This window comes from Mauremys reevesii, linkage group 7, assembly GCF_016161935.1.
Source record: "Mauremys reevesii isolate NIE-2019 linkage group 7, ASM1616193v1, whole genome shotgun sequence".
NCBI lineage: Eukaryota > Metazoa > Chordata > Testudines > Geoemydidae > Mauremys > Mauremys reevesii.
Window position 1 is genome coordinate 109,002,467 of NC_052629.1, and position 24,342 is coordinate 109,026,808.

Below are 24,342 nucleotides of genomic sequence, written 5' to 3' on the forward strand. Positions count from 1 at the left end.
TTATTTGTTTGCAATTAAAAAGATGCTGAGGCCAGCAGTGATTAGTGTCAAAGACTGGGCTTCTCTCAAATGGGCTTCTCTCCTCTGCAGTGAGTTAAACATGCTAAATAGACATGGCTGTTTCTTTAAAAGGTTAAAAATCAAGAGTTTATCATTTGAATGTTAATCCTTAGGATTCCCACAATGACAGAAGACATGGCCAGGAATGCCTTCCTCAGCTTCGTCAATTCCAAATGCTGCTATGGCAATAAAGCTGCCGGAGAACTGGTCATTCAGGATTTGAGACAGATGACCATATACAGAGTGAGTATATTCAGATCTGAAACTGAAAAAAAAAATGGTGCTTGGGCCATGTTTGGCCAAGTTGCTTGGATAATTTTCCAGTTGTCGTGTGATACTGGTCCATGAAGAATCATCTATTTATTAAATAAAATGGCTTTAATTCATTTGTCTTGAAATGGAATTCTATAGCTCAAATAAATATTTTCCAAGGAAAACCCACCTTACAATTATTTGCAACCTTCTACAAGTGAAAAAGTCCATCTTTCTCTATAGTACGAGCATCCGCAATACCTAGAGGCTACAAAATTTCTGAAAGATTTTCTCCTCCCTTCTGAACTATGGAATTTGTCTGCGGCATCAGGTCCCTAAAATTGCTGCCTTTCCCCAGGCAAAACTGGAGGTATATGCTAACCTGCACTTGGTTTACTCACACAAACACAGGGAACAAATTGTAATCCTAAATGTACTCTACCAGAGTTATTCGCTGTAATATATAATTCAGCTGAAAACTGACTGATTGAGGTTCTTTATGTCACCCCCATCACAAATTTATTAAAGTGAGCTCAAGAGGAGCTCTCCCTCTCGCTTTCTCTCCTTTCTCCACTCTGTAGCAAAGTTCTTTTGTGTATGCTCTTTTATGTTTTTTTAAAATAGTTTGTGCTGCTCCAAAAATGCCAGTTTGCCACTGAACTGAGCATTAATGAGTTTCAGAATGCAGACGCCCCCTGGTTATTATACACAATGGATCACTCAACTTTCTAATACATATACAATGGGACGAGAATAGCTGTTAAATAGAACAAAAATGTTATGCTGCAGCAAGTTCTAATATATAATTGAGCACTTCTCGCTTCAAAGCTTTTAAAAAGAGACATACAAGACATCAAATATCACAATAGACAAAACTCTTTGTGTTCTCAATGGAGTTCATTGAATAACTCACTAAAATAATATTTATTGCCAGTCTAGCCCTTTTTTCGGTTCACATAAGACTTATGAGGTGCAAGGTCATTAGTAATTTGGAAGTATTCACTAAATATTCAGAATCAAGAATATCTAGCCTATGGCCTGTTAGTCCTTCATTTGTGAACACAACATCAGTTGTGTTGAGTGATAGTTCATCCAAGTCACATGGTATTGTTTCTGCTCCCCCGTGGGTTTTCTGAAGCCTTCAGACTAGACTATAAATGACAACTGATGAATAGTATCAGAGGGGTAGCCGTGTTAGTCTGGTTCTGTAAAAGCAGCAAAGAATCCTATGGCACCTTATAGACTAACAGACGTTTTGCAGCATGAGCTTTCGTGGGTGAATACCCACTTCTTCGGATGCAACTGATGAATAGGAAATCATAAATACTGCACCTTTTGTAGGAAATTTCAGACAAATAACCATTTATACTAGGTTGTTCAACTTTTGGGATTCACAAACTTTCTAGCTGTTATCTGAACATTCCTGAGTAAACAACCAACAGAATCCCATGAATAAAAGACTTTCCATTTGCATTTGCTAGTCCAATTCTTTAAATAGATAAATAAAAAGTTGATGGAGCTCTATCTTTGAGTCAAATGATTCAGTGAATGTCCTTGTCGACTGTTTCACGCAACTTATTGTGAAAACTTGAAATGGAAAAGTTCTCCAGTATGATTTAGTTGGTGTTGGTCCTGCTTTGACCAGGAGATTGGACTAGATGACTTCTGGAGATTTCTTCCAACCCTAATATTCTATGATTCTATGGCGGCTTAATACAATTTCTCTTAACTGTAATTGATTGCATGATTATTTCTCTTTTCTAGTATAGACTGGAGACCTATCATGAATCAAGGCTAAGTGAATGGACTTTTCAACCTTTTACTAGTGAGTAAATGCCACATAACCAATTTGAAATGACACAAACAGGAAATGCTTGAATAACTGAGGCTGTGTGTACACGTGGAGCTAGGGGTGTGATTCCCAGCTCATACTCATGCTAGCTCTCATTGAACTATTGCACTGAAAGTAATAGCGTAGCCAAGGTGGCATGGGCAGCAGAGAGAGCTGACATCTGCTAGCCACCCTAAATAAGTACCCTTGTGGTCTAAGAGAGAATATGTGATTTATTCAAGGTCACAGATGAAGTCTGTGGTGTCCACATGACTAGAACATTCATCCTCTTTCACTAGACCATCTCACACAGGTCCATCCTCTGCTGGTACCTGTAAGATATGGACCTAAGATGAAAAGTTTGGATGAGGAAATGGATCAGATCTCTCTCCAAGCTTAGGGGAAGGATAGTCAGACCTGGGATTTTGTTTTGCTGCCATCTATAATAGGCTACACACTGAAAAATCATACTCTGTTCAGAGACCCTATGTAATGCCTGAATATTGTAGCAAGTGGATAGGAAGCTGACTCAGCTCTGCTATTCACTGCTTAGATCATTAACTTAATTTTAACATTTAAAACTATTTTATTTCAATTTAAAGTCAGATTTAATTCATTTTTTTTGCACGGGTTCTCTTGATCAACTGTCTACAGTACTTAAAGACTTGGGACTTTAAACCAAGAAAATAGGCTTTACCTGACTACTTTAAAGAGGTGTTTTGTCAGATTACAGTATGTGTGATAAAAATAAAAAAATAAAAAAAATTAATGAGTAAAAAGAGAGCCGCTTGTGAGAAGTCAAGGACACAATGAGGTCTGTCTTGCAAAGGTGAGGTGTGATGGGTTTCTAAGAGAAGTAATACACTCTGGCTGAAGTGATTGGCATGACCTATTATATGAAGCAGCTGAGGGACTTTGAAGAGAGCACTGTGGATGGAAGACTTTCCTTTATAGACTTAGGTTCATTTTATTCCCATTTTGTGAGGTTTTTGTTAAGGGTCTTGGAAGCCGATGACATTATTTCCATTAGAAAAAGCAGATTGCCTCTATAGTAATAACTTCCTGCAAAATGTGATATACCGTGGTGCTTGTGAAAGATTTCAGATTGACAGCCCTAGAGAGTGAAGTTCTTTTCTTTATGCAGAAGAAAGGTACAGCAGAGATAACAGTCCCTTACACTCCTTGAACAATGTGCCTGAACCCTGACTAGGATGGGCCTTGGGCTCCGTGAGAGGCAGTTGAAGGAGTCAGTAAGAAAGTCTACACCAGAGAAAGAGTAGGCAGTTCAGTCTTCATCCTTTGCTGAGAATGCCAACAAGAGCACCCTGTAGTGCACTGCCATTTGTGGGGCTTGTTGGTGTTCCATTGGGAAGTGGCTGGAGAACACCAGATTCATTTCCAATAACATATACATCAGGGCAATGTTCGACCAAGGTTTATACAAGGTTTTTTTCCTGATGCAGATAATTTGGTAGACGGACCACAAAATGGCGCTTCTCCTCGGCCATGGGATATTAAGGTCCAGATGCCGCCAATGTTTCAGGATGATACAAAGAAGTTCCGAGTACCTCACTCTTCATTAGTGAAGGTAATTTAGTCTATGGATCGGTTAAAATCAAGGGCAAAGTGTGTTATTAATTAGGACACATTCATTTAGATGAGCCTTCCAAAGATCTAATGGGTTATTTATGGTTGTGGAGGGCAGAGTTCTCAATACATTTTAGTGTTAGTTTTGTAATTTTATCTTATGGATCTTCATATGAAAATATAGTGTCTGTATGTGCTTGCACACACACATGCGCACTCACACACACAATCTCTATAAGTATATGGGCAAATAGGTATAATTTATTTTTTACTACTTTTTTGTTTAGCTGTTTGGGTACAAATTTTGCTCTAAGCTTTATAAGAAATGGTGCAGGGTGATTTTTTTCCCTCTCCCTCTCTTTTATTAATAATGACAAAAATTGGCAGAAGCTTTTCCAATATTTTTTCATGACATCTCCTTCCTCTTTTGACCACCTCCATGGATAGTTTAATTTTTTAAAGTAAAATTTTGATTAAAAAAAAGAAATTTCAGCAAAAGTATGCACAGAAAATATTTTCCATTTTTCTGGTTGGTCTAATTAGAAATTCTTCTCCGTTAAATAATATACTATTGATGATTCCTTTAGTAGTCTTTTAAAACAGGTTTTACTCTATTTGATGCTGTCTGATTGGGAGTAAAATACCATCACTAAAGTATTTTTGATGTAAAATGATTGCATAATCCTATGTTAATGTTTCTGAAATATCTTGGTAGCTTTATACATGAGCAATATTTTGCTTTCAGGCATGCCACAAATGCCAGGGTCGTGGCCGACACAAATGCAGCGCTTGCCATGGTGCAGGCAGGGTAAGTAGCAGTTATGACTTCTTCAAGATGGTCCCCAATTCCCTACTTTTCATTTGGATGCTTCACTCACAGATATCTTATCTAGCACTTATTGCACTGGTTCTGTACCTATAAATGGGGAGGATTCAGGATGAGTGTAGGGGTGGTAAATCAGCAGGATAGTGTTGTTTACTTCCAAACTTTGCATAGTAAAAGCCTGATCCTGCATTCTTTATACACCCAAACTTCTTATTGACATCAAGGCATCCACATATACAGAATCTGGATTGTGAACTTTATGAATGAAAAGAATCCTATTTGGAAATCCACGCCGGTAGATAGACAACCTCAGGAGTTATAATACCTTACTCCTCTCTAGCCTATGGATTACATTGGTTTGTCTGAGAGTAGATTTCACTCTGCATGCAATCAAATGAGTGTGAATCCTAAACATACAATACAGTAAATCCATCAACACATTTGCTCAGACCGTAGTTTTGAAATTTCTCAGTGGAAATGAGTCCCCAGTCCAGCAAGCCATATGCTTAACTTTAAGAGCGAGAGTAATCTGACTGAGTAGTTCCCAGGTGTGCATTTGGCCTCCACTTTCTAATGTGCTCATCCTGCATAAAAGTTCTCAGCGACAAAAAACGTATTGTTGTTCACAGCACTAAGAGCATACTGTTTAGCTAAATCTAGTCCGATTTTACAAAAATGTGTCTGCAAAGCAGCTTGCTAGTCATTGCATATACCAATATATGTGCAAAAATGTGTATACAATATAAAATACTTTTAATCTCATTCCAGTCTCATTTATACCAGTGGTAAATTTGATAAATAGACACCTATTCAGCCCACTTTCATAGGCACTGAGATTTAATCAACCTTCTATTTTCCACATTATTGTTGTCAAGGCTGATTCTGCACTCTGGCACGTCGAGTGCAGAAGGTGGGGGCCTGCAAGAATTTTAAAAATTAATACCGGCCACTTAGGGCTTGTATTAAACTCCCAAGGTCACAGCTTCTCTCTGACCTTGGATGGGTAGATGCTGCCACCACCCAAGTGCAAAAAAACCAAACCAAAACAAAAAACCCTTGAGAACCCAGGAACCCAGCCCTTTCACCCCCCCTTCCCGGGAAGAGCTGAGAAAAAAGAACAAAGGAAATCAGCTGTTGCCACCAGCTAATTAAACAACATATGCACAAACATCTTAGGGACACAAAAATCGAATCCTGTTCTTAAAAAAAGGTAAATTTTATTAAACCACAAAAGAAAGGACATTTGGAACTTAGGCTTTTTGCTAGATCTTAAAAGAAACAATTACAAAAATTAAGCATCAAGATAACTCTCTTGAGGTTCAGCTTAAAGGTTACAAGCAAAACAAAAGCATCAGGGGTTAGCACAGAGGAGTCCACAAGCCAATAAAAAAATAAAAGAAATAACCCTAATTGCATCTTCCTAGACATCTCCTAATTTACTTACATTTCTGGGGTTCAGATAAGCAATCTTTAGGTATGATCTGATGGTTTTTCACACCTGGCTTAAAGCTTCTCACAGCATAACTGCTCCCTGTTCCCCTCTTTCCCGGAAAACAACACACAGACAAAGGAAAGTTTTTCCCAATTTAAAAAAATTCTAACCCTCCCATTGGCTCTTTTGGTCAGGTGCCCACTCCTTTCCTTTTACCTGTGGGCTTGTTAACCCTTTACAAGTAAAGCAAGTAGAGAACAACCACCAAGCGGGATTCCATAGCCAACTGGCTGGCTGGGTGTCCACAAAAGGGAGCTATCCCCCCTCTGATTTATCACATTGTGCAAAGCACATACCTAACATAACTTCTTTTTTGCTGAAACCTGACTGAGCAAGGTTGTGGTTAGAAAGCATAAAGATAGCGTGCAAGACAAATCTGGCATATTTTATTTCTCTGGTGCATTTTTAGATGAGATGTGTTACGTGCAGTGGGGCCAGACACAGGAAAAAGCAGCAAAAGCGGTGCAAGATGCGTTCAGGTACTGGACGTAAAAGGTAAGGTGGGCTCATTGGCATTTTGCCACCATGGCTCCATTTCGATTATTTTCTAAAATAATTGGATTTATTAAGAAAAAAAAATCTAATCCTCATTTGTGCACAGACAGGCAGATCCTCTATGTGGATGAGTTGCACTGTATGTAAGAGAGCAGTATGATTGCTCAGAGCTGCAGTATGAAACTGGAGAAAAGCCTGTTGAGAGTCTCTGGGTTAAGTTTAGAGGTGAGAGTAACAAGGTGTCATGGTGGGCATCTGCAATAGACCCCCAGACCCAGAGGATGAGGTAGATGAGGCTTTCTTCAGACAACTAACAAAATTTTCCAGATCACAGGCCCAGGTTCTCATGAGGGACTTCAATCACCCTGACATTTGCTGGGAGAGCAATACTGCAGTGCATAGATAATCCAGGACGTTTTTGGAGAGTGTTGGGGACAACTTTCTGGTGCAAGTGCTGGAAAAACCAACTAAGGGCAGTGCTCCTCTTGACATGCCGCTCACAAACAGGGAAGAATTGGTAGGGGCAGGGCCGGTTCTATCATTTTTGCTGCCCCAAGCAAAAAACAAACAAAAAAAACCGCCCAGAATGTGCTGCCCCAAGAATGGATGGAATGCCGCCCCTTAGCATGTGCCGCCCCAGGCACATGCTTCCTCCGTTGGTTCCTGGAGCCGGCCCTGGGTAGGGGAAGTAGAAGTGGGTGGCAACCTGGGCAGCAGTGACCATGAGATGGTCAAGTTCAGGATCCTGACAAAAGGAAGAAATGAAAGCAGCAGAATACAGACTGTGGACTTCAGAAAAGCAGACTTTGACTCCCTCAGGGAACTGATGGGCAGGATCCCCTGGGAGGCTAACATGAGGGGGAAAGGAATTCAGAAAAGCTGGCTGTATTTTAAAGAAGCCTTATTGAGGGCACAGGACCAAACCATCCCAATGTGCAGAAAGAATAGCAAATATGGCAGGTGACCAGCTTGGCTTGACACAGAAATCTTTGGTGGTCTTAAACACAAAAAGGAAGCTTACAAGAAGTGGAAACTTGGACAGATGATTAGGGAGGAATATAAAAATATTGCTCGAGCATGCAGGGGTGTAATCAAGAAGGCCAAAGCACAATTGGAGTTGCAGCTAGCAAGGGATGTGAAGGGTAACAAGAAGGGTTTATACAGGTGTGTTAGCAACAAGAAGGTGGTCAGGGAAAGTGTGGGACCCTTACTGAATGGGGAAGGCAACCCAGTGACAGATGATGTAGAAAAAGCTGAAGTGCTCAATGCTTTTTTTGCCTCAGTCTTCACAGACAAGGTCAGATCCCAGACTGCTGCACTGGGCAGCACAGTATGCGGAGGAGGTGACCAGACCTCAGTGGTGACAGAACAGGCTAAGGACTATTTAGAAAAGCTGGACATGCACAAGTCCATGGGGCCGGATGCAATGCATCCAAGGATGCTGAGGGAGTTGTCTGATGTGATTGCAGAGCCATTATCTTTGAAAACTCGTGGTGATCAGAGGAGGTCCCAGGTGATTGGAAAAAGGCAAATATAGTGCCCATCTTTAAAAAAGGGAAGAAGGAGAAACTGGGGAACTACAGACTGGGCAGCCTCACCCCATCTCTGGAAAAATCATGGAGCAGGTCCTTAAGGAATCCATTTTTAAGCATTTGGAGGAGTGGAAAGTGATCAGGAACAGTCAACACGGATACACCTGACCAACCTGATTGCCTTCTATAACGAGATAACTGGCTCTGTGGATATGGGGAAAATGGTGGACATGATATACCTTGACTTTAGCAAAGCTTTCGATAAGGTCTCCCACAGTATTCTTACCAGAAAGTTAAAGAAGTATGGGCTGGATGAATGGACTATAAGGTGGATAGGAATCTGGCTAAATCGTCGGGCTCAACGGGTAGTGATTAACATCTCGATGTCTAGTTGGCAGCCGGTATCAAGTACCGTGCTCCAGGGGTCGGTCCTGGGACCAGTTTTGTTCAACATCTTCATTGATGATCTGGATGATGGGATAGATTGCACCCTCAGCAAGTTTGCAGATGACACTAAGCTGGGGGGCAGAGGTAGATACGCTAGAGGGTAGGGATGGGGTCCAGAGTGACCTAGACAAATTGGAGGATTGGGTCAAAAGAAACCTGATGAGGTTCAACAAGGACAAGTGCAGAGTTGTACAGTTAGGATGGAAGAATCCCATGCTCTGTTACAGGTTGAGGACTGACTCGCTGAGCGGCAGTTCGGCAGAAAAGTACCTGGGGATTATGGTGGACGAGAAGCTGGATATGAGTCAACAGTGTGCCCTTGTTGCCAAGAAGGCTAATGGCATATTGGGCTCAATTAGTATGAGTATTGCCAGCAGATCGAGGGAAGTGATTATTCCCATCTATTTGGCACTGGTGAGGCCACATCTGGAGTATTGCATTAAGTTTTGGGCCCCCCACTACAGAAAGGATGTGGACAAATTGGAGAGAGTCCAGTGGAGGGCAATGAAAATGATTAGGGGGCTGGGCACATGACTTATGAGGAGAGGCTAAGAGAACTGGGCTTATTTAGTCTGCAGAAGAGAAGAGTTAGGGGGGATTTGATAGCAGCCTTCAACTACCTGCAGGGGGGTTCCAAAGAGGATGGAGCTAGGCTGTTCTCAGTGCTGGCAGATGACAGAACAAGGAGAAATGGTCTCAAGTTGCAGTGGGAGAGGTCTAGGTTGGATATTAGGGGGAAAAAAACTATTTCACTAAGAGGGTGGTGAAGCACTGGATTGGGTTACCTAGTGAGGTGGTGGACTCTCCATCCTTAGAGATTTTTAAGGCCCAGCTTGACAAAGCCCTGGCTGTGATGGTTTAGTTGTGGTTGGACTAGATGACCTCCTGAGGTCTCTTCCAACCCATATCTTCTATGATTCTATGATCATTAGCTGGGATAATTTTCACCAGCTGAGGAACTGGCACAGGATATTTTTGGTCATGGTTGAGGCACATTAAAGGGGCAAAGTCAGGAATCTTATGACCAGTTTCCCTGAAGTCAGTAGGAATATGAATCAACAGTGTGATGCTGTTGCAAAAAAAGCAAACATGATTCTGGGATGCATTAACAGGTGTGTTGTGAGCAAGACATGAGAAGTCATTCTTCCAATCTACTCTGCGCTGGTTAGACCTCAGCTGGAGTATTGTGTCCAGTTCTGGGCACCGCATTTCAAAAAAGATGTGGAGAAATTGGAGAGGGTCCAGAGAAGAGCAACAAGAATGATTAAAGGTCTTGAGAACATGACCTATGAAGGAAGGCTGAAAGAATGGGATTTGTTTAGTTTGGAAAAGAGAAGACTGAGAGGGCACATGATAGCAGTTTTCAGGTATCTAAAAGGGTGTCATAAGGAGGAGGTAGAAAACTTGTTCACCTTAGCCTCTAAGGATAGAACAAGAAGGAATGGGCTTAAACTGCAGCAAAGGAGGTTTAGGTTGGACATTAGGAAAAAGTTCCTAACTGTCAGGGTGGTTAAACACTGGAATAAACTGCCTAGGGAGGTTGTGGAATCTCCATCTCTGGAGATATTTAAGAGTAGGTTAGATAAATGTCTATCAGGGATGGTCTAGACAGTATTTGGTCCTGCCATGAGGGCAGGGGTCTGGACTTGATGACCTCTCAAAGTCCCTTCCAGTCCTAGAATCTATTAATCTATTAACATTGAAAAAAGAGGACACTGCACAGGGGCCCCGGCCCTGCCCCAGCTCTGCCCCCATTCCAACCTCTTCCCCAAAGTCCCTGCCCCAACTCCACCCCCTCCCTACCCCATTGGACCCCTTCTCCAAATCCCTGCCCTGGCCCCACCTCCTCTCCTAAGTGTGCCACATTCCCCCTCATCCTTCCTCCCTCCCTCCCAGCCTCACGAAACAGCCGCCTCCTCACCAGGCTCCAACTTTCCCAGCTCCCGCTGCTCTCCAGCCCATGCGCCCCTGGCTGGGCACTTCCCCCATGCAGCAGCAGCAGCCAGAACCAGGAGGGCGGGAAGATGCTTCAGGCCCCGGGCCTGGTCCCCAAGCTGGGCATCCCAGCCTCAACCCGCTCCCACCTGCGAGGCTGCATCCCAGCCGCGGGCTCCCTCTCTGGCCGGGCTGGAGCAGAGAAGTGTTGCGGGCCGCTGGCGTGGGGAGGGGGGTGGGGTGGGCTCCTTGCATGGCCGGGGTGGAAGGGGTAGACTGAGGCTCTGCCAGAGGGAGAAGCGGCCACAGGACTCCCCGACCCGCAGCTGGCTGCAGAGACGCCACCGCTCCTAGCCGTGGGGCGTAGGATTGCAGCAGCATGGGGGGCTGGGGGTGGTGAGGGTTTGCAATCTGCAGGCTGCAGGGAGCTGACACCCCAAGAGGAGAGAGGGGCAGTGGGTAGGGTTATCATATGTCCATATTTTCCAGACGTTTTTATATATTTAAAAAATCCTCCTGGGTGGTTAAAAAGCCAGACATGTCCGGGAAAATACGGACATATGATAACCCTACTTTAGTCTGCAACCAGAGAAACTTACTTTAAAAAAAACAAAACAAACCAGAGAAAAGAAACCTAAGATTCTCATACCTGGAGGACATAGAGACACCAAATACCGTGAGACTTCTGGTAACGTCATGAGAGTTGGCAATACTGCCTTCAGCGTTTACCAGACACAGTATGAATGCTTAAAACAAGGAAGAGAGAATGGACCCAAACAACTCTAATAGCCTTGTGGCACTGATCCAAAAGTCCACTGAAGCTAGTGGAAAGAGCCTCATTGTCTTCTGTGGGCTTTGCTTCAGGGCTTACGTTTCTACAGAACACTGTTTGGGTTTAACAGTGTTTAGAGCGAGTGCAGCTTGGAGAATTATTGCCCTGTTGCCTTTTCAAACACCAAACTTAACAGGTTTAAAAATGATCTTTAAGTGACATACCGAAAAAGCCACTGTGCTAAATGTTTTGCTTATTTGGCTCCATTAGGTTTAAAATAACAGAGATGGTATTGTGGATAATCATGGCAGTAATTGTAAAGCATGAATCCACTGGGGCTAATGAAGGCTTGAAGAGCTTCAATGAATCAGTTATTAACTGCTGCTAATCTGAGTTGTGTTGAGGCAATCAAAATGTTCCATGCATAAGCGTATGCCTCCTGCATCTGTTAGCGGCAGAGATATCAGTGTCTGGAAAGGGACACTCAGCCTTCTACAATTGTGTAGGGAAACGGTTATTATCCTTAATTAGATGCACAAATAATTTCTTTGACTAATTCCACATTTACAAACAGTCTTTGTGGTGGTATTAGTCATTCAGTTTATACAATAAATACAAATCCCTTGCCTCACAGAGTAATGAAAGAAGTACACCCACTGCATATAATTTTGTTAACCTCTTTACTGCCTTACAGAGATGGGCTCAAAAAAGAAACAAACCAAACAACATTGAAAACATTGAAGGGGCTGAGCCTGCAGATCCCTCCAACGTTAAACTTGAACCATTTAACTGCTATTGACACAAACCTTTATTTTTGCCTCTAAAAGGTGCAGCACCTGTTCTGGGAGGGGCAACAAAACCTGTATGACATGCCAGGGAGAGAAAAAGCTCTTACATTTCATACAGCTGATAATAACCTGGTAAGTAGAGTGGGTAGAATGCTGTAGTTATTATATGTAGTACAGCACCGCCTTGAGTTTCCAACCAAGATTGGGCCTCATTATGCAAGATAGGTAATAAGAGCTAGACACAGATTAAAAAAATATTTATTACCATTTTATAGATAGGGAACTGAGGTGCACAGGCCCAGCTCCAACTCTCATTGAAGTCAGTGGGAGTCTTTTCATTGATTTTTGTGGGAGATGGATTGGGTCCAGAGAGAGAAATGACTTACCCAAGGTCACAAAGGAAGTCTGTGACAGAGTCAGAAATGGAACCGAGGAACTCTGGAGTTCCTGTCCAGCACTTGAACCAAAAGATTAGCTTTTCTGCCTGTAATCAGGCGCATCTCACAGTTGGAAGCATCTCTTTTGTGCAGAGAGTGAAATGAATTATCGAGTCTGAGTTAATGTTAGGTTACCAGCCAGAGCAGAATGGATGACATTAGCACTTTGCTATTAACACTTGTTATTTGAGTGGCTCAGTGCCAGTAGTGACATCTGAGTCTAGCAGCTGAACCTCACGTACCAGGGTTTATGCTACAGAAAAATGCTGGTTCCCTCTGTTGTGGCTCCAGTATTAGCACTTCTAATTTGGGCGCTTTGGAGCCAGAGGTAACAGCAGGGTCTAACAGCATCTCAGGTTGTGAGCTTTGGTTAAAAGCCACACATTTCCTGCTGAGCCACATCCCAAAATACTTTCTAACAGATGCCCAAGCTCCACCGTATTAAGAACTTTACTTCTCAAAAAATTCCCTGGAACAACCTTTAAATCAGGAATTGCCACCAAGTGGTGGTGATGGTTTTTATGAAATGCACACCAGACTACTAAAGAAAAGGACTGGCACTACACATTTATTTGGCACAAGATGCAACATAGCCAACAGATGGAAACAAATTTGGATCACACTTCCATTCTGGGCAGTGACTCTGAGATGGGAAGCTCTATTTTCTCATCACTAAATCCTCAAGACATGTAGTCCTTCAGGCAACTGAGTGACATAGTAAGGCATGTTATAATATTGTATACACATGAGATATAAGTATGTCTACTCTTGGAGCTGGCCGCCGCTTCCCACAGCTCCCTCGCCGGGAACAGTGAACTGAGAGGTGTGGGCGGCCGTGCCTGTCGATGGTCAATGTAAACAAACTGTCTTGCGGCCCGCCAGCAGATTACCCTGATGGGTCACGTGCAGCCTGCGGGCTGCTCACCACTGATACACAGTATATCCAATAGCATTGTATAACTTCCTTTGGAAGTCATCCTTATTTAGTAACCAAGCCTTTATCTTGCAAGCCAGAAGGCAAAATAATTAATTATAACAGAAACCATGGCTTCTGTAGGAGGATATACGGACGGCTGAACCTGCAATAGTAAAATAATAGGTTAAGTCATCTTGAAAACTGTAAGGTAGCCTGTTAACCATGAAGTCCTAGTTTCAGGATCGTTTAATGCAAGAGTCATCCATGCCATAAAAACATTTGAGGTTGTTAAGAAAAGAGGTTGTTGCAGAAGAGCATAAAGGTTGTGAAGAGTGAATATTGTCCTCAAATCAGGAAGCATTAGAGCCTTTTTCAAGTGTTTAGAAATAGTTTAGAGTAATATAAATAACCTATGATGCTTTTTCTCTCCCAGGAAGAACAAAGTGTTTGAATTTGTTTCTGAGCACCAGCTGAACTTTCCAGGAGAGCTGCTCAGTAAAGTCAATGGAGAGAATGTATTTAAAGATGAAAATGTTCTGGTGAGTAAATCTTAGGGCTGGAGGAAATCAGTGATTGTTCCTATTTCTGGACTTTCTTCCACTTTACCACAAGTCAGCTTTAGTACATAGTGGACTTGAGTTAAAATAACTGTGAATTAGATTAATTCTTTATATTATTTATTTGTATTGTGTCAGCCATGCCCCAGGGCTCCATTGTGCTAGGCACAGTTCAAACACGTAACTGAACAGAGTCCCTGCCTCCAAATGCTTAGAGTTTAATAAACGCTGTCATGTCAGTAGTAAAGATCCTGCAATCAGAATTTAGTTCAGGGGTGCATGAGGCGGAATAGAATCCAATTCACTATCTCAGAGCTGTATTGCCTCTGCAGTCCTAAGCATACATCATTCACAGGTATAAAGGAAACGTTTATGTTCATGACGTAGATGGATAGAGGGGGAGAGAGATATTTTTTAAAATGTGTCTCTCCAAAGCTCCAGTGATATGAACAAATCATTCTGGAAAAAAAAATCCATTCAGATTTCCATTTGGCTGATTGACCAGCTCAGTGATCCTTCCCAATGCACAGAATCAGTACTTCTTCCATAAATCATCAACACACTGAGACAAAGCCTTGGTGAGACAATGAGGCTTTGCAACAAGTCTTCAAAGTCCAGAAGACTGGTGAGATTCTGTTGGAACAAGACGGGAGTGAGTTCCATAATGGAAATCCTTTCTATGGAATTACCACCTTGGCACTGGAATCTGGGGCTTATCAATTAGAGAACATCGGCTGGTCTCAGCTGCTGTGGTACTGCATGAGAAGAGTGTTGGCTTCTAAGTTGGAAGATTCCATCTTTACACAGTCTCTTTTCCAGCCACAATTACATTCTGAGGTCTGTAATGTTATGGTAAAATGAATATAAATCTGTATCCATGATTTCACTATTTAAGGACATTCAATATGTTTTCATTGTGCTGCAGCTGGCTCCTTGCATGAGTTGACAGAGTGACAAACCAGATAGTGCGTGCCACACAGGTTGGGTTTTTATTCCTTTTCTTTTTAAATTTCAGGTGTATCCCATCATTGACTTCCCTATACCAGAGATTTCCCTAGCTTCACAGAGAGCCATCACAGAGCATAATGCAGCATTCGCCACATCATCACGCATTCTACAGCAGGTAAGCAGGGAAGCCAGATAGTAGGACCAAGGGTAAAAGGTGTGGGGATCTGATTCTTACTCATGCAAGCCAAGGTTGTGGAATTTAGTGCCTGATCCAACACGCACTGACAGCAGTTGCAGTCAAAGAATCAGGTTCTTAGCCAGTAACCCATATTGTAGGTCACACTTACAAGATTGGAGTCTGTATCCTGAAATGCAGAGATGCTGAAAAGGACTTAGGGTAATGGTACATAACCAATTGAACCAATTGAACATAAGCTCCCAGTGTGATGCTGTAACTAAGAGGAAAAATGTGATCCTTGGATGTATAAGCTGGGGAAAATCAAATAGGTATGTGGTATTACCTCCTGATAATTTTGGACTGTGTTTATTTCATTAGATTTATTCGTGGAATTGATTAAAACCAGTGATGGGGGAGGAGGATGTTAGATGTTAATTACTAGGTTAGTCATTTAAGAGCAATATTATTTTTGAGCAGATGTAAAGCACGATATCTTTAAAAATCAGAGTGAAAGCCCAGGGGAAATAACGGCTCTTGGTTCTAAAGACAAGAGAAACTTTTTTCCCCTTTTCCAAACAAAGTCACTGCAAATAAATTCTTTATTCTCCTAGATTAATATCCTAGCAGCTAATTTTGCATAACCATTATGTTCCATCAAGTCACATCTATTGCCTTCATTAGGTTGCAAATGCTAAATGATAGCTGGTACATACTGCCTTTTCCCTCTGGAAAGAGAAAAATGCCACCTTAAAAAAGAAAAGTAAATTAGGAGACCAAAATAAGCTAAAGGGGAAATGGTTTGATTTTCCATATGGTCTGTCAATCTAAAATCAGCTCTTTGGCAAGCTCGTGCTTTCCAAATTAATTCCAGGCGATAATCTCCACTTCTCACTATCAAAAGCAGCTTGTTCACTAGATTGGGACACACCATCCAAATGCCTCCTCTAGCTGCCTGGGAAAGCAGGTGTCGAGAAGCTCTTCCAGTGCCAAATCTCCCAGACCATGTGTTGTTTACTTAGGTCTGGGCTGCGTCCTGCCGGCCCATTCCTCACTACTTAATTCTTTGCACCCTCCACTTGCTCTTGGCTAAAGTTCTACCACTTTTCTACACCTTTTGCTGCATATTTGTTTGGCTGGCATTCCAGCTTTTTATGAAGTCGGCCATATGATGGAGGTAAATATTGTGCCCATAAACATTCCGTAGGCTCAGTGTGACAACAGTCTGGCAGTTTTTGCTTGCTTCATTTAGTTGTGTTTAGAACATTGACTTTGTGTGTAATTGTAACACATCAGGGCGGACAACTGAGGATCATTACTTACTGAGAGCAGGAGATTATTACTTAATCTACCACAGCTATTGCATTCTTCTCCGCCTTTTTAGTTTATACTAAATTGGATTCCAGTTGCATTAGCTTTGCTTCAGCACTGGATGGCAGTGTCTTTTCATAAGAAATGCTACCAGTAGAGATGTACATCTTTGCAAGGCTGAATGGAACTAAAGAAAGAGAATTATGTAGTCAAATGATTTAACTGAATGCGTGCTGTCAAAACACTACAGACTAGTGAACAGCCATTTAGCTCAAGGTGTTAGCAAACAGGCATTTAACCTGAGGTCTTAGCTTCCTGTGCAGACTTTTTTCTGGCATGGTCCCTCATTGAAATATTTGGACTTGATTAGTTATTTCTAGCTGTTGAAACATATTCGCTAAAATGTCCCCCAATATGATTTTGTCCCAGGTAACTCCCTAATTGGCACGTGTGATTTATCTGCCGCTTCCAGCACAGAGCCTCAAAATGTTTTACATGGTGTGAGTGGGTTGGGATTACTATACCCATTTCACAGAAGTGCAAACTGATGCACAGAATTGTTAAGTGAACTGCCCAAGGCCATGCAGCTAGTTGGGATGAGTCAGCTCAGCAGCGATGAGTCTGCAGGGGCCAGCATGGCAAATCTGCTAATGGTGATTTTGTGACTGCATTTTCACTTCCGCTGGGGTGTGAGGGAGGGAGTGATAGGGCCATCAGAAGATGCAGTTGGGCAGAATGAGGGGCAGAGTCAGGGTGTCTTTGGCCCTGGGAAGAGTGTGGCATTGAAAGCACTGGGTGCAACAGGGAACCCACTAGCGATAGAGTCTTAGCAGTTGAAGTACCTACAGTGCTTATCTCAGCTGTCGTACAAGTGGTGTCCTACCAGGGACTGCATTAGATGAGGTTTGGTACCATGACGCCCCGAAAGACCAACATTCACACAGTTACTGACTGAGCCATGAATAGAATCCAAGAGTCCCAGCTCCCTGTTCTAGCCGTGGGACCGCACTGTCTCCTAAACCTCTTCCACTCTTTGTGACAACTTATCCCTAGGCCCAGATTTCTATATGCTCCAAAGACAACTGATGGACTCGTCTTTGCCTTTCTCAATGCTACTTCTTTACTGATATGCTAACCCCCCAGGAAGATGTTGATCCTTCAAGAGGAACACCAAGTCTTTGCTGTCATTGTCTTTGAACTACTGTGGAAATGTTTTGTGAGGCCAACATTTGAAGGGGACCCACCCAATCTGCATTGGTGACACTTTATGCTATAAAAGGCACCAAACTCCTAGAAAATGCTTTGTTTCTGTGATTCACAATCTGCTTGAGTTCCAGCAGAAGTCAAATGTACCCAAACATATTCTTGAGGCCCTTATACGGAGTACAAGAATTTTGCAAGTTTCCTACAAATTCTTCCATTAGGGGAAGAGAGTGGCATGGAATTTATGGCAGTTCTGTGTTTCTGCCCCCAGACCCTGTGTGCCTCTTCTTGCTACAGGGGGCTCTCCACAGGCCAGTACACCAAGAATCCACTCTCCAAAAAAATCAGGTTGCAAAGAGGGAAAGGTGGGTGGATTAATGCTAACAAGGTCAGCATTAAACTTCACAAGAACTCTGCTGGGTTGTACATTGGTAAGTATTATGCTGGGTTGTATGTAGGGTTGGGAAACAGGATACGGTCTGTGCAGCATGTCCCTTGTTTGCATCCTCCCCATACACATATCTGGAAGCCCGCAGAGCCATTGTCTCTTTTGGGTAAGAGAAAGAGAGAACAGTGCTACTGAGACATGCTTCCTCTTTCCAAGCCATGAGGGTAGGGATCCTGTAAACACCTCCCACTTACAGTCTATATAGCCCAGACAAGAGAAAGGAAGTATTATCTCTATGTCAAGGAACTGAGACACAGATTGAGTGACTTGGTAAGGTCACATAGAAAGTCTGTGGCAGAGCCAGGATGTGAAGCCAAATCTCCTGAGTCCCTTAGCCCAGCACCTTAACTCAGAAGGATGATCTTGTGGCTATCTTAGGTACTTATATAGGCCCCATCTCCATAGTGTCTGAGCACCTCACACTCTTTAATGGATTTATCCTTACAACATCCCTGTAAGGCAGTGGTATTATCCCCATTGTACAGATGGGAAACTGAGGCACAGGGAGATTCAATGACTTGCCCAAGGTCTGTAGCAAAGCACAGAATTAAACCCAGGTATCCTGAGTTCCAGGCTAATGCACTATTGGCCCATCCTGCTTCTTTCTTTTATAAAAGATATGAGAAAAGAAATATGCCACTAAGGGCAGAATGGTGAGATAAATATTGTATAATATGTAGAAGGATGCCCTGCTCTGAATACAAAGGGGTCACTGTGAGCTTCCCGTATAAAAAGACATCTAATGAATTATTATTATTAATAAACGGTAAGTCACTACAGAAAAAGTTTACCAAAGAAGTGTGTGTTCATATGCCACTCAGGCATTATAGGCATAAACTTTAACTGTATATAGTGTAAGTTCACTATAGTAAAATTGAATCTAAATAATGGAGGATGAGCAATAATACAAGGAAGAAACAAGTCTAAGAGCTCCATTAAACGTTGAGTCGGAAGAATAAGAACAGGAATAATCCTTATTCACTTTGCAAAAATGTCTCTAGCTCCCTGAGCATCTGAAAAACGTCAATAGTACTGGTATTTGGCTGAGAAAAGAAACAGCTGAAATAGGAACCAGTTGGAAATTGATTACAGACAGACTAAATCAAAAAGAACTATAACCAGATGGCATATACTGTATATAACTGAAAAGCAGGTAGATTGCAATATGGTCTCTTTTTACACAAAGTTTACTGTGTATTTTGAAACCACCCATTTAATTTTCTTTATGCTGTAGGAGCCCTGTAGGTTAGAGAAGGCCTGAGCAACAATCTTTGGCTCTAAATCTGAACCTCCCCAACTTTCAGGGGCTCCCGGATTGGAGTTCTTGATGTGGCACATTACTGAAAGAAGGAACAGCCATGGGTTCAAACTTCTCCAGGGTTTAATTCACATTAGAAAGGGTCAAGACCTATTGAACTCTAAAGCCTCTCTGCCCTGCAAGGGGAAAACATATTCCAATAAGAGACACGCTGCATAGTAAAACATACCAGTTTATCTTAGCCAAAAGGCTGATCCTGTAGTCTAATGTTCCCCTCCCCCATTCAGAATAGGCGCTATCTAGGACAACTGTGTAGTAATGGCTGATTCTTTAGTGTCTTTTTCTGTAGAATATTTTATAGAAAGAACAAGGGTAGCTAGATGAAAAGGGAAGATTTAAAAAGTTTAGTTGCTTTCTTCCCACGTTGCCATGGTAGAAATGCTCCTAACAATCTTTATTTGAGAGCAGGGGGATGGGGCTACATGGAATGGGGGCTGAAAAGAATCTGTAACTGTAATTTAATAGACCAAACTATGCCTCCTCGAGGCAATCTCATTGTCTAAAAGCTCTGACCATGCTGCTGCTTATTGTCTATATACTTCACTTTAAAAAAAAGTCTTAGTACTCTTCCCACATTTGCAGTTCCGCAGACATTTTTTCTGTTTGACCTGAGAAGAGACTGTCTGAGGACATTCACACTGTGTGCTGGAGATTAGACTTCTGTACTCTTACCCTAATCTTCCCTCTCCCCAAAAACCAACCACTATCGACAACCCCCTACCCCCCCAACCAGGAAATGACTCACAGTATTTGTTTGTGCATCAGGCCTGTTAAAACATACTAGCCCTAACTCCTAGATAACCAAAAGAACCCAGCAAAGGTTTTAGATTGGAGTAAACCCTTCACAGAAATCCAAACAGAGAGCCCTGCTCACCCCAAACTAAACTAACTCTATAGAGGTCACTTTTTCTAGAATACAGGCCTTGCTGCTACCCTCCCCGTCAGCCGTCCTGGTTATTGACCCAAGGGATCTCTTTATAAATGGTTCTGGTTGGTAGGTTAATAAGGGACTCACACCTGGGCCCTGACTGACCAATGAAGAGCTCTAATTAGCTCTGTCAGTATCCTTCAGGGTGCGGGACCCAGTTTAGACATTAATTACCTGATTGCTGGCTTTGATGCAGACCTAGTTTCTGAAGCAATAAACATGTCTTTAATTTCCTTTATTCGGAAACTTTCCTGGAAGCTAAGCACTCATCCATCTACAAATACGCAAATACTTTTGTAACAAGGTCATGACTGACATGCTTATCTGCCCTGGTTACAGCAAGCACAGATGACTTGTACCCTCATGGCTTTTAACCAGAAAACTGTATGTCCACCGTTTACACATCTACTCATACAAAGCTGCTGTACCATGTAGTTATCCCATAGTGCCTTGCGGGGGCAGAGAGGGGGAACTGCATCTACAGGAGATGTACCGGCAATATATGAGGCAATGCTTTCTGGGCTGTGTTACCACACACAGAGCTGTGACAATACAGGACTGGCTAACCTGTTTACACAGTGAAAGGGTCACATTTACACAGCAAAATAACACTGTCATAACCTGGTTATAGGAAGACAACTACATGGTGGCCTGGCCTAGGCACACAGTTAGCCCCCAGGATTACTGAGTATTAATCATGTCTTGGTTTTGAACAAATCAAGCATGTCACAAAGTGGTTATAAACTCACTGCCAATGTTCTAGCGTGCACAAGGCCGAAAGCGCCGAACACCACAGGATAGTTTGTTGAAGAAGGGGGAGAGCATTTGACAACTGACGTGGTGGCTGAAGGCATCTCTCTCTATGGGATGTCAGCTGTTTCTGTCTTCCTCTTCAGATGTGGCAAAACATGAGGAGTCAGCCTTACGTAATTAAGGCTTTTCACTTGCTTTTTTTTCTTTTCTCAGCGCCAGACTATTGAGCTGATCCCCATCACAGAAGTTCATTATCTGTATGCAGGGAAGACGTACCTGTACTATATCTATGGACTAGAAAACAAGGTGTATGCACTGGACTACCCAGAGAGGTACTGCTGTGGCTGCACCATCATATGATGGCAGTGGAATGCTTCCAGAGTCCTTCAGTGTGAAACAGACAATAGCTGCACTTACAATGGCAATATTAACGTCCCGTGGATGCACCACCAGCAGGGTCAGCACCAGAGGAAGAAACAGCATGGCAGGACCTGGGTATTTTCATCTGGCCCCACTCAGGGTACAGTTGGAAGACATGATGGTAATAACTCCTGAGTCCTGTTTACTCTGCAGCTTTATCTAGTGCTATTACCCAAGGAACTGCATGGACCTAAAATTTCCAGTGTAGATGAAGTCAATGAAAGAAGAAAACAAACCTCACCAGGAGAGAGAATAAGGAACACAACTCACATACTCACCAATGCTATTAGCAGCTCAAAGCCTGATTCAGCTCATTAGGGTCAATGGAAAGATCAGGCCTTCAGAAAAGTATTTCCACCTGATGATGCTTTGGATGTTTTGTTTGTTTCTTGCTGTAATGATTCACCATTAAAATGTTACATATTTTTAAGCCTTTTTTTTACATTCAAGGTTATGCTACTTATGATTGATGCGTTCTTTTCTCTATTCTTTTCTTTGTTAGGATTTCCCTGAGCTACTACATATAACCCGTAGTAACAGATAACATATTTCTCTATATATTAAATTATTAAATCTATTTTATTTTAAAATACCAACTGGAGTTTGCCTGACGTGATAATACTTGTATGGAAAGTATCAGATAAGAATAAACAGCATTTTCAGGCATCCTGTACATTGTGTGAGATGTTCTTGGCAGCTGGAGAGGAGGTGAAGGACACCAGACATGTGGGCAGGTCAAAGCAGAATTGTTTATTTGTAGGGTGGAATTTTTAATTCTGTTCCCACTGAAGTCAATGCTGAAACTCTCAGTCATTAAAGATTATTGTTCTTCCTGAGAAACCAGCACATGCTCCCATGAGTAGCAGAAAAGACGTGTTACTCAAATCCTGATGCAATTCCTGTAATCCTGTGAGGATTTGGAATGAGGGGTCAATTTCACCACCTGTTTGTGCCAATGGTTAATTCCTCTCCCCATCCCTAACACCAGACTTTAGGATTCAAGTTTTTTAGAATAAGGGGTGGGTGGGCCAACACTTTTTACAAAACAATCATTCCATATGCGACCTCTCAGTCTTCATCCTCAAAGAAAATCTGCACAACACCTTCAATAAACAAGCTGGGGAGCTTAATTCATAACTTTGCTAGACACTACAAATCATGGTCTTAATAAGACACTGGATTTATGGCTTATTAAAATAATCTGTAACCCACTCTTTTTATCCTATGATTGCAGACATATTAACAGGCCACTTCACCTTGAATTATCCCTTAGAATATATGTTAACTCCTTACCCTAAACAATTTATTCCATCTTGTATTTAGCTGTGACACTCTCAGTACCTTCCGCAGACTGGGAGAAGAGCTCTGTGTAGCTCAAAAGCTTGTCTCTCTCTCACCAACAGAAGTTGGTCCAGTAAAAGATATTACATCACCCACCTTGTCTCTCATGAATTTTAAGGCAATTTCATAATTTTGGAGCCTGACTCCTGGTTTTCAAATAGCTGGAGTTGGCAATACTGAGTACATTGCTGGGTGGTAATAACAGAGAGACATAAGTATCAAGCAATACAGTTTGTGCCTCTGATTATTCTTAAGGGCTCCTTTTGTGTCTGGTGTAGACAGAAAAGCAACGAGGAGTCCAGTGGCACCTTAAAGACTAACAGATTTATTTGGGCATAAGCTTTCATGGGTAAAAATCCTCACTTCTTCAGATGCATGAAACTTACCCACGAAAGCTTATGCCCAAATAAATCTGTTAGTCTTTCAGGTGCCACCAGACTCCTTGTTTTCGTGGATACAGACTGACACGGCTACCCCCTGATACTTGGTGTAGACAAGTAATTCAGCAAGGGCAGCATACAAATGTTTGTGGTTTTAGCAAGTTAAGATCCATAAACTGGGTCTGATTCTCCCCTGCCTTGTACCTTGCATGCTCATTTACAGTTCTGCAGAGTGGGTATAAATACCTATCCAATCAGAATAGTAGCTTTTTATCCTGTGTAAGTGTAAATGACCACAAAAGGAGAAAGTCAGGGGAGAATAGGTGCCTTCGGTTTGCACATAGAACTCCTATTGACATCACAAGGTCATGTGGGAGCAGATTAGGCATGGTGCTTGGCTTGAATTTTGTTAGACTAAAAAATAAAAAACGGATAAATATTTGGGTTGATGGACCATTTTTCAAAATTCTTTTCACTGCTCTAAATTTAGCAGAATCCACTGCCTTTGAAAGTAATGTTACAGCAGAAGAATTTCTACAGGAGGTCTGTCTAATATGATTTCTAGAAGAGCAAGAAGCATCCCATTGGTAATTTACTGTAACACACGGAGGATGAGAGCCAGGAGAGGTACAGGCCCTTATAGTTTTGCCCACCAGAGGGAGGCAAATGCAAACAGAAACGTAGTTTTTCCTGGCATCCCATTTTTCATCAACTTTGTTTGCATAGATTCTGGACTGCATGGTTTCTGAGACTTCTGCTAACAAGTACACAGTAGAATTTAGTCCTGGCATTTGTTCTTGAGACAAACAATTAGGCTCACAGACTGAGTCGGCTGCCATTTGTCCATAGATTCCTGTAGTATGGCTTAAATCCATATTGCTTTGGGTGGTCTTTTATTTGGTCTAAGCTACAGCATTTGGAATTAGATTTTGAAGCCCTCAAATTTGTGGCAAGATATTGTGATCTAGGGGCTTTGATTCAGGTGCATTTCTAAAATCACTGAAAAACTGCTAAGAAGAATGCACTTTAAAATAACATTTGACTTTTCTTTTGCCTCGCCACAGTCTCTCCCCCCACTTTCCTGGCGTCAGATATGATAATGTAAAACATACCAAACTGCATTTCCAAGAAAAGAAGAGCATTTCAAAGGGCTGTTTCTGAAGCTTCCCCTAGGCTTCTTTCCTCACTTC

At 42.2% G+C, this 24,342-nt stretch overlaps 1 protein-coding gene across 1 annotated transcript in view; it reads left to right on the forward strand.

Annotated features, from left to right (window-relative positions):
- LOC120368794 (protein SSUH2 homolog) overlaps positions 1–21,961 on the forward strand; it is a 31,033-nt gene extending 9,072 nt beyond the window's left edge. Inside the window, exons 4-12 of the mRNA XM_039481345.1 lie at positions 174–303; positions 2,077–2,137; positions 3,607–3,731; positions 4,476–4,538; positions 6,458–6,543; positions 12,057–12,149; positions 13,804–13,909; positions 14,943–15,050; positions 21,225–21,961. Coding sequence (XP_039337279.1) covers positions 174–303; positions 2,077–2,137; positions 3,607–3,731; positions 4,476–4,538; positions 6,458–6,543; positions 12,057–12,149; positions 13,804–13,909; positions 14,943–15,050; positions 21,225–21,371 — 919 coding nt within the window. The 3' untranslated portion in view covers positions 21,372–21,961. The remainder of the gene's footprint in view (positions 1–173; positions 304–2,076; positions 2,138–3,606; positions 3,732–4,475; positions 4,539–6,457; positions 6,544–12,056; positions 12,150–13,803; positions 13,910–14,942; positions 15,051–21,224) is intronic.
- Positions 21,962–24,342: the final 2,381 nt, after the last annotated feature.